The sequence below is a fragment of the Salvelinus fontinalis genome, chromosome 9 (genome assembly GCF_029448725.1).
Source record: "Salvelinus fontinalis isolate EN_2023a chromosome 9, ASM2944872v1, whole genome shotgun sequence".
Taxonomy (NCBI): Eukaryota; Metazoa; Chordata; class Actinopteri; order Salmoniformes; family Salmonidae; genus Salvelinus; species Salvelinus fontinalis.
The window spans coordinates 52,693,959-52,708,181 of NC_074673.1; the positions used below are offsets into that span (position 1 = coordinate 52,693,959).

At 42.7% G+C, this 14,223-nt stretch overlaps 1 protein-coding gene across 4 annotated transcripts in view; it reads right to left on the reverse strand.

Annotated features, from left to right (window-relative positions):
* Positions 1-14,223, reverse strand: part of dgkzb (diacylglycerol kinase, zeta b) — a 93,299-nt gene that overhangs the window by 24,658 nt on the left and 54,418 nt on the right. For 2 of the 4 annotated variants that reach the window (XM_055934836.1, XM_055934835.1), the window contains exons 1-6: positions 5,655-6,721; positions 4,636-4,744; positions 4,178-4,273; positions 2,672-2,749; positions 2,518-2,574; positions 2,282-2,350 (exon numbers count right to left, since the gene is read on the reverse strand). In XM_055934836.1, coding sequence (XP_055790811.1) covers positions 2,282-2,350; positions 2,518-2,574; positions 2,672-2,749; positions 4,178-4,273; positions 4,636-4,744; positions 5,655-6,706 — 1,461 coding nt within the window. In that variant the 5' untranslated portion in view covers positions 6,707-6,721. Of the gene's footprint in view, positions 1-2,281; positions 2,351-2,517; positions 2,575-2,671; positions 2,750-4,177; positions 4,274-4,635; positions 4,745-5,654; positions 6,722-14,223 lie in introns of those variants that run through there. The other 2 variants (XM_055934838.1, XM_055934837.1) reach the window with 1 other exon arrangement.

Consider the following 14,223-nt stretch of genomic DNA (forward strand, 5'->3'; position numbering starts at 1 on the left):
TTATTATTACTTGTGCCCCGGTTCTATAAGAGCTCTTTGTCACTTCGCACGAGCCAGGTTGTGACAAAAACTCACACTCATTATTTTGTTTAATAAAACAACATTTGAGAGTGCATTGACCCTGGTGCTAGAGGGGATACACAGCTGGAAGTTGAATGTTTGAAGGGGTAAGGGACTATAAAAAGTTTGGGAACCACTGTCCTGAATGAATCGTGAATAATGATGAGTGTTAAAGTTACAGATGCACAAATATCATACCCCCCTAAAAAACGCTAACCTCCCCTATTATTGTAATGGTGGGAGGTTAGCATGTCTTGGGGGTATGATATTTGTGCATCTGTAACTTTCTCACATCATTATTCACAATTCATTTATGACTACACGTAAGTTTAGAAACATATTATATTCTTATTTACAATAAAAGTGACTCCAAAATGACACAATACATTATTTACCATTCATTTCTATTGAGAACAAAGAAATCTGAAACACAACCAAAACAAACAGTAAATACACATAAGTACCTTTTTCCAAATACTTTTGGTCCCCTAAAATTAAGGGACTATGTACAAAAAGTGCTGTAATTTCAGTTCACCCAATATGGATGAAAATACCCTCAAATTAAAGCTGACCGTCTGCACTTTAACCTCATAGTATCATTTCAATCTAAAGTGCTGGAGTACAGAGCCAAAACAACAAAAAATGTGTCACTGTCCCAATTATTTTTGAGCTCACCACTTGACTTCTCCACATTTTGTTTTACAGCCTGAATTCAAAACGGATGAATATTTTTATCTACTCACAATAAGAAAGTAAAAACATGTTTTTTGAAAAATTTTGCATATTTATTATAAATGAAATATATAAATATCTAATTTAGATAAGTATTCACACCCCTGAGTCAATATATGTTAGAATCACCTTTGGCAGCGATTACAGATGCGAGTCTTTCTGGGTAAGTATCTAAGAGCTTTGCACATCTGGATTGTATAATATTTGCACGTTTCTTTAAAAAATTCTTCAAGCTCTGTCAAGTTGGTTGTTGATCATTGCAAGACAGCCATTTTCCAGTATTGCCATAGATTTTCAAGCAGATTTAAGTCAAAACTGTAACTAGGCCATTCTGGAACTTTCTATGTTGTCATGGTAAGCAACTTCAGTGTATATTTGTCCTTGCGTTTTATGTTATAGTCCTGCTTATAGGTAAATTTTTCTCCCAGTGTCTGTTGGAAAGCAGACATATCCAGGTTTTCACTCTGTTTCACAATATTCCATTTATTTTTATCCTAAAAAAACTCCCCAGTGCTTGCCGTTGACAAGCATACCAATAGCATGATGCAGCCACCACCATGCTTGAAAATATGAAGAGTGGTACTCATTGATGTGTTGTGTTGGATTTGCACCAAACATAACACTTTGTATTCAGGATTAAAGTTAATTTCTTAGCATTTTTTTTTTGCAGTTTTACTTTAGTGGCTTATTGCAAACAGAAAGCATGTTTTGGAATATTTGTATTCTGTACAGGCTTCCTTCTTTTCACCCTGTCATTTAGGTTAGTATCGTAGAGTAACTACACTGTTGTTGATTCATCCTCAGTTTTTGCCTATAACATCTATTACACTCTGTAACTGTTTTAACGTCACCATTGGTGAAATCCCTGAGCGGTTTCCTTCCTCTCCGGCAACTGAGTTAGGAAGGACGCCTGTATCTCTGTAGTGACTGGTTGTATTGATACACCATCCAAAGTGTAATCAATAACTTCACCCTGCTCAAAGGGATATTCAATGTCTGCTTTTTTTTTCACCCATCTACCAATAAGTGCCCTTCATTGAGAGGCATTGGAAACCCTCCCTGGTCTTTGTAGTTGAATCTGTGCTTGAAATTAACTGCACGACTGAGGGACCTTACAGATAATTCTATGTGTAGGGTACAGAGATGAAGTAGTCATAAAAAAATCATGTTAAACACTATTATTGCACCCAGAGAGAGCCCATGCAACTTATTATGTGACTTGTTAAGCACATTTTTATTTCTGAACTTATTTAGGTTTGCCATAACAAAGGAGATTAATACTTATTAAGACTTTTTAGCTTTTCATTTTTAATTCCTTTGTAAAAACAAATTATGGGGTACTGTGTGTAGGCCAGTGACACAAAATCTAATTTTAAACCATTTTAAATTCAAACTGTATCATAACAAAATGTGGGAAAAGTCAAGGGGTGTACATATGTTCTGAAGGCAGTGTTTGTGAATATATGGTTGGTGAATGGTTCTCACTGACCTTCCCACACTGTCGACACTTCCCAGTCTGGCGCCTCCTGTGGACCCAATGGTGACGGACAACGTTGGGCTGGAATTTAGGAAACATTGTTGAATCACATAACAAATCATAATGCACTGAAATTGAAATGGACTAAAGTAGACTGAATCAGTTAGTGAGACAGAAATACAGTCAAAGAACAAATAACTTGGAGAGAAACGAAGAATAAGTGGTGCAGGGACCAGAAAGATACTGACCTCTCGAATATTTCGAGATCCGGGTTCCCTAAACGATGGCTTACATCTAAAATTGATCTGTGGAGAGAAAATACAATAACATTGGTCAAAAACATAAATATTCCTGGTTATGTTGTATAAGTATAATTTAATAATTGATCATGTTTATAGTCACCTTTTCTAGCTGCTCGATACACATGGTGTGGACTGCTATTTTGCAGCCAGCACATTTCTTCCTCGCCACTGACTTTTGCTGTGGTAGAATCACAGAGATAATATTTAGCTTTATTTGGCCAATAACAATAATAAACCAGATGGTAATTTTCATGAAGAAAAAATGTGTGACTTTCTTCAGCTCTTAAAAAGTATGTTTTTCAGCTCATTAAACATTTACATGTTGTGTTAATATTTTTGTTCAGTGTAGTTTAATTGGACAAGGAGCAGGACCATTTTGAATAGCTACCTTTGTGTTGCTATGGTTCTCATTCAAACCCATGTTAATTTATGCACATTTTTGTATGGCTATAGTTCAAAAAGTAGATGTAATATCAGACATATTTTACCAGTCTATGGCCCTTATTTGCCATTGAAATGCATTGATATCCATAGCAATAGCTCCATTTGTGCTGCTCAATAAAGAGACAATAGAGCTGTAAGCTAACATTAGCTAGCTATTGTCACTCTAAACCACTGGTTCTCAATCCTGGTCCTGGGGACCCAAAGGGGTGCACAATGTTGTTTTTACCCTAGCACTACACAGCTGATTCAAATTATCAACTCATCAAAAGGCTTTGATGATTTGAATCAGGTGTGTAGTGCTAGGGCAAAAACAACATTGTGCACCCCTTTGGGTCCCCAGGACCAGGATTGAGAACCACTGCTCTAAACTATTGATTGGTAGAAGAGAATTCTGTTATGATTTCAGATTTGAATAACAGAAGTAGACCAAGATGTCATACTCTCTAACTTTTTGTCAAACTTGTTGGGAAAGTGGTAAAAATATACGTTTTTGATAAAAGGTTTGAGAAAATGTTGATGCGGTTACTAAAACAGCTGTTATATTGGTAGAATACATTTTTTAACTGATTTAAGATTTGAATAGCAGAAGTAGAGAAAGATTTCATATTATCTAACCTTTTGTCTAACTTGAGTTGGGAAAGTGGTCAAAGGAGCTTTTTTGTGTCAAAAGTTGCATTGTTGCATTCACAGTGAATGGAATGTTGGAAGTTGTGATCTCACAATGGAAGCTTCAGAACGTTGAAGAAATCCCATGAAAGTGGATGAAGTTTAATTAAAATGTAAAAACTATAAATAGTATCAAATAGCTGTATACAAGCACACTATTCCAGACCAGTCTGCACATGTTACATTTTGAACCGTGTTTCTAGTTGAGGAGTATGAGGAGTAGTGTTGCAAAAAATAACTATAAGTCAGAAATAAATGCTACAATATTTAAAAGTGTGGCTGCTTTTGTACACTACACTAATAAATCATTAGACAACATATTCTATTGAAAATGTACCCAAAAGAATGCTGCAATAACGTACTACCGTAACTGTCTCAATAATCTAAAATACACTTTTGTAAATGATACCATGCAGATTAGTCTTTCTGTGAATAACAGAGGGTGCTCAAACACATTATTTCGTCCTAGTGCAGTTCAGTTGCAGTGAAGGCTCACCATTGTCTTTGTGACGCAGTACTGCTCTCCAACGTAACAGACGTCTCCTGAGACACTGGTCTCAAACCAGATATGGTCCCCAAACTGGGCATTATCCTGGGAGGACAGAGAATATAATATGGAAGTAATTTAGGTTGGACAAATGTCACCAGTTTTCAGTTTTTATCTCAGATGAAAATGCTACTGTATATTTGGTTGGGCAGCGACCCCCATTTCACCTCTTTTGTCTCATTTCACCTCTTTTTGTCTCCCCATTTAGATATGTCTAAAACCTGTGTGAACACACGCAACTAAGCAAATCTTCACCATAGCATTTCTGTTGTTCAAAATCTTGTTTTTGAGGTTCCATGAGGACAACGTAACAAGAAAAGGCCCAATTGTGCTATTTCTGGAATCTCTGCTGTAGCGGCCTTGAATGGGACCTTTCTAAACCATTATACACCGGAGGCTATACTCACACTCCAGTCGACAGTGTTGCAGTTCTCTCGAAGTGGGTCAGTCTTGCCTAGGGCTGAGGCGCTGGGCTGGGCTGCCAAGTGTTGGAGGCCTGATTTAGCGATAGCTTTCCTGAAACAAAACAATAAATAATCTGGCCTTTTAAAAGGATCTGCAGTACAGTACAACACCCAAGGCTGTGCTTTTAAACCAAACTTTAAAAAAAATTGCAGGCAGCAGAGAAATGCATTTAGTTAGCTTGAGGTGAAACTATTTCACCATCCTGTACATTGAATGGACTTCATCAATTGACCCTTCAGAAATCCGACGAAGTATTGATCAACATCACCATATACATTTTATCAAACCACTGAAACACATTTATAGGCATTATACTCTGACCCCAACCTATGAGTGTGTGTGTGCATGTGGGTTTTCAAGAGCAGAAAACACACTAGATCTTCCTCCTCAGCTATCATACAAACATTTTCGACCAACACTGATGATAGTCAGTCCGTTCATCACTATAGAGACCTTTGTCTCTGGCCCTTCCGCCTTTAAGACTGGTAGAGAGACTAGCAATGCTACCCAATTTGTAAGTCGCTCTGGATAAGAGCGTCTGCTAAATGACTTAAATGTAATGTAAATGTAACTAGGAGATCAATGCTGTAGCAGTGTGTTACTCAGCTCCAACCAGCTAGCGCTACTTTGTTAGCGGTGTCGCTATTGCGGTAGCTTTGTTAGCATTTAATAGGTGGTCTCTGGGAGCTTTTGGATAGGCCTAACCTATGTCACAAATGTTTGCCTTGGAAAATATCACCACAGGAGTTATGAGCATTGTCACTCACAACGATCAACACACATTTCTCAACAACCGATCACAAAAAAACACAATGTTCCTCCTCAAATTAAAAGGACAGTGAGATAGTACTATCACAAAACAACACAAAGCAGCTTGCTACCACAGATTCACTCAGGAGTTACGATGGAAGAACTCTAACAAAGATGGGACCCTGTCTGATGGAGGTAATGGACTACATACAGAAGGAACCCACTCCATGTCTCTAGCCGGGGGTCGTAGTAGGCCCCCAGGGCAGGGCTGAGTGAACCTGCTGAGTGGCTCCTGCAGAAGACGGGGTGGCTGAGGTAGACGGTTGAGCTCCGGCGGTTGGGCAGTGGAAGCCCCCTCCCTGGCCAGGGGCTGCCTGCTTTGGAGATGGTGGCGATTCGCCGCTGCCTTATCTGTCTGGAGCGCCCGCAGTAGCGGCCATATGGCGTGGCCTCACCCGGCGAGAGACGTGACGAGTTTCTCCGCAGGCAGCGGGGGGCGCGTATGAGGGGCCGAGATGAGGAGACTCTCTTGGCCACCAGCCCCAGCTGCGACGGGGAATGTTGGGTAAGCCACCAGGAAGTGTCCTCTATTTCCCTGTCGGAAACGTCAACCTCCTCCACTACTTCAGACTGGTGCTGGAGCTCCTCGTCGGGGTCGAAGAGCTGGCTGTCCTCGGAAAGGCTGTGGTCGTCGTCGTTGCTGTCGCCGTCTGAGTGTAGGGTGCTGGAGCGGGACAGGGCCCTGCTGCCACCTCCACTGCCCCTCATCTCCACCTGCTGCTCCCCAGCTGGCAGGAACAGGTTCCCCCCTCCCCCGCCCTCCTCCTCCTCAGTCATCTGGATAAGGCTTGCCAGCAGCATCGAGGGCCCCAGCAGGTGGGTGTCGATGGTGCGCAGCTTACGGTGGCGCACAGCGAAGCGCGGGTTCATGCTGAGCGTGGTGGTACTTGAGCGTCTCCGGACATGGCTGCTGGAGGATGACTTGGCGTAGGATGATTTGGCGTAGCCGGCCACCTTGGCCAGCCGGCCGCCCCCCGTGCAGCAGCCCCCCGCCAGCGGGAGCCCCTGTAGCTGCACGCTGGAGCGGCGCCGTTGGGCCAGAACGGCTGAGGGGAGGCCCACTCTAGAGCGCCGGCGAGCCTTACTGGTCGGCACGGCAACACTGGGGCGGCGGTTACTGCAGCAATAGTCCAGCTCCGCTTCTTCCTCGTCTCGCGAGCCCGTCTCCTTCCTCTTAAAGTGGCGGCGGAAAAAGGTATCCATTGTAGCCTGAGGGAGATACTGCCCTTTTTTAAATACTCCTTTGTGGCTGTTGGTGCAGAAATGAGTCCATAAGCTTGGGTTACAGAATTAGACACCACCACCTACTGCTATCTTAAGAAAGCAATACTGTGTGCATGGGTATATAATACCAGTGAGATCTTAAGAAAGCAATCCTGTGTGCAAGGGTATATAATACCAGTGAGAAAAAAAGCCATAAGGGCATAGTTATATGAACTGGAGGAAGTTAAGTCATACTTGCCTGTTTCTGAAATAGATCAGAGATATATGAAGACCTTTCAGTGTCCATTACGCAGTAATACTATATTATTTGATACGTGTTGGGATTATAAGTAATCGTAGAAAGAAATACATATGGGCAGGTCGCCTCAACTGAACTGGATATATCTAGGGCTAACTGGGTCCGTTCCATGACTGCACCCCTTTTGATTTGAATGAAACCTTTCATACATGTTAGTCCATGGTGGAAGTGGTCACAAGGTGACTTTTTGTAATGATAAAACATACAAGAGATAGAGGTGCTTAAAGTTGACACATTTTGCATAGGGCAATTCCACGATAAGGGTTTGAAAAAATATCTTATGGTTATTGAACTCCAGTAATTGAAGTGGATTTACACCCGGTAACATAATTGCAGTAACGATTTCATCATGGGTCCCTGATCTGTACCACACAGGAATGCATAATTATGGATATGAATGTCATTTTTTTCTAAATCAAATCAAATTTTATTTGTCACATACACATGGTTAGCAGATGTTAATGCGAGTGTTGCGAAATGCTTGTGCTTCTAGTTCCGACCATGCGGTAATATCTAACCTAACAATTTCACAACAACTACCTTATACACAGAAGTGTAAAGGAATGAATAAGAATATTTACATAAAAATATATGAATGAGCGATGGCCGAACGGCATAGGCAAGATGCAGTAGATGGTATAGAGTACAGTATATACATATGAGATGAGTAATGTAGGGTATGTAAACATTATATAAAGTGCCATTGTTTAAAGTGGCTAGTGATACATTTATTACATCAATTTGTCATTATTAAAGTGGCTAGAGATGAGTCAGTATGTTGGCAGCAGCCACTCAATGTCAGTGATGGCTGTTTAACAGTGTGATGGCCTTGAGATGTGATGTATCCTAAATAGGTACACAAATGTATTAATATGCAACATTCTCCTTTGTATATTTGGGTATTATTCTACACACTGGTTATTATTTTAATGAGCTCCACCACCAAAAAATACAAAATTTGGTTGTTCCGGACCGGACCGAATCTGAACTAATCATAGACATCTATGTTTCACAAGTTTGAACATCAAAGTCCAGTACAGTAGAGATTAGTAGAGTACAGTAAAGTACAGCACAGTAGAGTATAGTTCAGTACAGTAGAGTATAGTTCAATACAGTACTTTATAGTGTACGCAACTCGTGTGCTATACTGTGTACTGTACTGAAAACTACTCCACTCCGTTCTACTCTACAGTATAGTACAGGACCGTACTGTACAGAAATATCCTCTACTTTTCTTTACTGTACTCTACTGTAATGTACTGTACTGTGCTGTCCAAACTTGTGAACATAGACGTCTATGATTGGTTCATATTTAGTCCGTTCTGGAACAGACCAAATCTATACCAATCATGGATGTCTATGTTCGGGCCAAATGAAGGCCGGTCCAGAAGTCTGTGGAAGTTGAAATCAAGGCTGGTCCAAATTTCAGTTAAGTGAAATTTTAGTGACATTAATTGGAGAGAGAGCGAGAGCAAAAGCGAGAGAGACGGTTTGTCCACACTCTTGCTTTAACCACCAGATGACAGAAAGAGAAAGAAAACCGTTATCAGCTGAAAATAACAGTATGCGAGTGGAAGGGAGGACAGTGGGCGGTGACCCAACTGTAGTTTGTGACTACTAGGATTTCCCATCAGAAATTCTGTTACCAATTTGTTAACAGAATTTTGAGTTTTAGTCTCTTAATAATTCATAAACAATATTGATATCAGTAAAAACACTATAACTAATTGATAGGTCTAACTTAACTTGTTACTTCTGTGAACTTTCATTATCCTCCCTCTAAATGAAGGAGAGAAATTAGAAAATATCTTAAAGATATGTGGGTTTTTGGTAACAGAATTTCAAAGCACTAAGCAAATGTTTCTTAAACTTACAGAAGCCAAAAAAATATCCCAAACTACATGTAAGTGTTGATATTAGTTGGCAGGGGTCTTTACTTCAACATTATTGTGTTTTGATGTATTTCTGATACCTTTTCAGACTTTTTCTGGAAGATGTGACCCAACAACCTCTCTCTCTCTCCATGTCCAGGCCAGTTCTGGCCAAAGACTCTCCCACTGTAGCTACCCGCTGCTCGCTTGTTAGCTGTACACTAACATGCTGACTAGACCGGCCACATTGGGTACTCACGTTATTCAATAATTTCATCCGAACGGGTGTCTGCGTTGCCAGGCCCTAAAATATTAACTTGGTTCTAATTTAGACGCTTTACGGGCTGCAAGTCACACCTCTCCCATCTACTCATTGGTTTTCATGAGTATACTAACGCACGTGGGTGATTGAAAGATGAACAAGGAGAGCTTTATCAAAGAAAACTAACTAAGTTTGCCCTTTTATCTGTGGATTAATTTTCAGTGCAGAGAACACAATACTTTGTATGACTGAAAATGGGTCCAAATTCTACAAAGATCCATAAAAAAAAAGGACCATATGCATTTCAGGTAAAATAACAACCCAATGTTTATCTCCCAGGACAAATTAGCTAGCAACAGCAAGCTAACTACCTGTCCATGAATGTTCCATGTGTGTTTTGACCTATCCCCAAATTAATACAGTAGGTTCACAGTTGGTTTTGGCATTTTAACATGCGTGTCATGAATGCGTCTGGTGGGGACAGACAAAATCAACATGCGCATGATGGCGCATGCGAATGCATGGGCAGAGACGTTTTGGTCAAGATGTAAGGATCTGGCTAACGATCATCAGTGTATATCATCACATTGACTTCCGACTGCCATTTCTGATATACTCAAATGCCAGCGGCATGCCATTTAAATGAAGAGCTCTATAAATGTCGATTTTCGTATCGTATTGTACGCACACACGCACTGAAATATGGATGTGTGAGGTACCTACGTAGAAGGTGGGTTGTATGCCTATTGATTTGGTGGTACTTTGCTCAGAGTGTTGAATATGGAGTGAGTGTTATGTTTGTCTCCTGTGGCTTTCTCTAGATGTATAATGGGAGGCAGGTGGACTGTTAGACGGGAGTGACATAACAGCTTGTTATGTAGCACTATGTTGGATCACTCCAATATGGAATCCTTCCGTGCGGCAGGATACATTCCAAGTAAGAATTTCAGATTAGTGCTGCAGTTGACCCCCTTAAATAGCTGCCGCAGCACTACTTCCACCTCTTCCTTTTCTCTGCTCATTCCAGAGAGGATTTGCTTGGTAAGAGGTCTATGTTAGAGTGTATAAGCGCAGAAGTATACCCACAACTATTCAATAGCTTGGAGCAGCTAGCTAGCCTCCCCATCAGTGTGTTCCGCTGTCCTCCCACTTGGTTAGGCTTGTGCCATCTCGTTTGGGTTTCGTCCATGTTTTTATTACTTGTGACAGTGTACCAACCTGGGCGATACTTGGTTTGGTCCACCAGTATTGCGGCACTGAGGATTTGTTTTAGTTGTCTGTGTGACTTGTCTGTCCACAGGAACCCTCCCGGTTTTAGCCTTCAGATTCGGGGACCGCGCCTACCCCGCAAGATCGGGAGATTGCAGTACTCTCCTGAGAGTGAACTAGGTGTCGCAAGGTGCACCGCATTTGATCTCTCACAGGGCGCAGCCATCTTGCCTAGACTCGTGTGTTCCATGGTGAACGAGCTATGCAAAGTAGCTAGCTTAACGAGAGGTGACCATCAATCTTTACTATTATACAGTATTGAGCAGCATTTTACACTATTGGCTTAATTATTTCCACAAGGAAAAGGTACAGCCATTCACGACTCCTCTCCTTTAGATAGTGTATGAGACTAAGGCTGATCCTGTAGGTCCCATTCTATACTATCGTGCAGTGTATACTATAGATACAGTAATATTACACTGTTGGCTTAATTTTCCACTATTGGGCTGAGTTTATGTTAGAGATACCACTGGTGTGTTTTGTTACACTATTTTACAGTACAGACAGTAACTATCATCTCAGCTCTATTACACTGAGGATTTCAGTGTGTAGCTGTCTTTACTATAGTTCTGTTGAACCACTTTACAGTACAGACATTAACTATCCCTTAATTGGAAACTGACAGCTTTATTACACTACTGTTTTTTATCACACAATGTGTAGCTGGGTTTACTATAGTTTTTCTGTTGCACTACTTACAGTAGGCTACATACAGTAACTATGCTAGTTTCCAGTGACAATCCTAATTTACCTTGGAAACTCACTGTTCAGCTAATACACTGCGGTCTTGTACAGTGTGTAGCTGTGGTTACTAGATTGTATTTTTACTTACAGTTAAGATCGTATCTATCCTAGTTTCCCCTGGAAACTCACATTACAGCTCTATTACACTGCTGTTGTCCACACAGTGCGTAGCTGGGTTGGTTCTCAATAGTTTCTGTTACACTACTTTACATTACGTACAGTACCTATCCTAGCTAGTTTCCCTTGGAAACACACAACTCAACTATATTACACTGAGGGTTTCAGTATATAGCCGGGTTTACTATAGTTCTGTTACATTACTTTACAGTACAGACAGTAACTATCCTAGCTTCCCTTCACAAAACATCTAGATTACACTGCTGGTTTTACGCAGTGTGTAGCTGGGGTTGCATTATTATTTTGTTACAGTGCAGGGTATTCACTACTCATCTCTTCTTCCCACAGAGAGAAACTACCATTTCCAGTATGTTTTTTCACCTTGAGAAATGCGAGGTGTCCCTGCCCTCAGGCAGGGGACTGCGTCTAAGAAGGGTGGCACACTGCAGTTATCCTGAGGTGCTTGCCACTGGCATTGGCAGCTTCTCACAGGCCCTAAGGCCAAACTGAGAGAGGCAAGTGGAGTCCCCATGGGTATTGAATACAGTGATGGAAGGCTACGAACTCCAATCCCGATGGTGGCCACTACTATAGTTCTGGCGCCTCAAATGTCTCAGGGTCTTCTGGTGGTTGACTGAATGTTTCCCGAATGAGTTCAGATGAAGGGGTGTCAACCTACATCCTAACCCCTTATTCTGGCCAAGGGTTCTATCTGACAGACACGTTTAACCAGCCATTACAGTTATCCACATCTCACTGTTGCAGGTGATGTGTTGTGTCCGATTAGGGCAATGGACACTTTCACAGATGCAGGCAATATGAAAGCTTTATCAATTCTCCTTAACTATGGTGAGAGAGTTATGGGCCAGGGCCTATCCGACTGGACTCTCACATTGCATGGTGGTCACGGTTACTGCAGCATTTCGACTGGCCCGAAAGGCCTTTGCGTTTTACTGTAGTGGCAAATACTGCTGGAGGAGTAATTGCCTTACCTGGACGATTGAATAGTCTGCCCCATCCAGGGAACAGGCCACAACGGACATGAAGACCCTCGAGCCACATTCAAGTTCTGAGCCTCACCCTAAACGAGGAGAAGAGTCACCTGACCCCCCCCCCACGGGAGGTGATCTACCTCGAGATGTCCATAGACTCGACTCTCATGAGGGCACGTCTCCCTCAGGTGAGAGTAACAAAATCCTATCCTATCTCAGCCGTTTATCCGGCTCAGACGAGCCATGTCAGTGTTAGAGTGGCAACAGTTAATCAGCCTACTGACGCTGGCATCACTGTTGGTTCCACTGGACATTCTCCTTCAGGCCACTCCAGCGATGGTTCAACTCCCACGGCCAGTACCCAAAACAACACAGACATTGTCAACTGTTGGTGATGAGTGCATGTTTGAGGACCATATCGAAGTGGCTATCGCGCTGCGCTCCTTCTTGTTAAAGGGGGTGAGCCTGATTAGAGTCTACCGCAGAGAGCTGGAACCTCTCTGACGGGTTGAGGTGCCATGTTAAGAGGCATGGCTGCCAGCAGCCGCTGAAGCCCCCCATGGAGGAGTCAACACATCAATGTGCTGGAGCTCAGGGTGGTTCGCCTAGTTCATCAACATTTACATTTTAGTCTTTTTTATTGTCGGCTCTGGGATTCAAACCAGCGACCTTTAGGTTACTGACCCAACACTTAACCGCTAGGCTAACTGCCTTCAACAGTTCCAGCCCTAATACCAGCCCTACACATATCCCCAGGATCCTGAAAAATACAGAGGAAATACTCTCAAGAGACGCCAGGGGAGGGACTAGAGTCTACACCCTCAGTTGGTGCTACAGCTTTGGGACAGATTCGGGAAAGCACAGGTGGACCTGCTTGCATTCCAGAGAACACTCATTGTCCCAACTGGTTTTCAATGTCGGACCCTATTGGTCTGGACGTCCTCGCTCACGATTGGCCGGCAACGCCGCTTTCCCACCATTTCCCCTGATCACAGCTACGCTAGATAGGGTCATCTTGATTGGTCACCAGCTGCTCTTGATAGCTCCATGCTGGCCGAGATCCCCATGGTTCAGCCTTCTGTGGTTTCTCCTCTCGGGGACCCCATGGCAGCTGCCTCTGAGGAATGATCTTCTCTTCAGGCTGGGAGGACACTGTGGCATCCGGACCCACACCGCTTCCAGCTTCGGGCTTGTCCTCAGGCGTTAGTGGACCAGTCTCTGCCTTCAGGACAATGTGGTGAACACGTTGCAGAGCGCTATGGTTTCTTCCACCAATGCATCATATCAAATGTTTTGGGGCATATTCTGTACATGGTTTGAATGCCCAATGTGCAAACGGTTTTGCGGTTTTTGTGGACACTAATACTACAGCATATCGACTGGACAGCCGGCCTCTGGCGTATGCTGTAGTGGCATATTTTACTAGAGTAGCAGCTACATCGTGGGCACTGCTCCGAGGAGTTCCCCTTGATGACATTTGCGCCTTGGCCAGTTGGGCATTGTCTAGCACTTTTTCTTCAGGTACTATCGAGTCATTGTTGCCACCACCAATGAGGTCGGAACAGCTGTGCTGGACGTTGCCTCTGCTTCCCTGAGTGGGGACAGAGGGACATAGCAACTATGACTGCCCTGAGCTCAGTCCTATGGGACTTTGCTCTCTCTCTGGCCCTTACCTAGTTCACAGATTAAGCTGGTATTGTGATACCATATTGGAGTGTTCCAATATAGTGCTACATAACAAAGGTTACGTACAGTATGTAATCACAGTTATGTGACATATTGGATCACTCCAATCCTCTTTGTCGTTGATCTACGGCGCCTCGAAAAGGGCACGAGGTGGAAGTAGTGCGGCGGCAGCTATTTAAGGGGGTCAGCTGCAGCACTACCTGGTACACGGGACTAATCTGAAATTCTTACTCATTTGGTAGAATTGTATCCATATC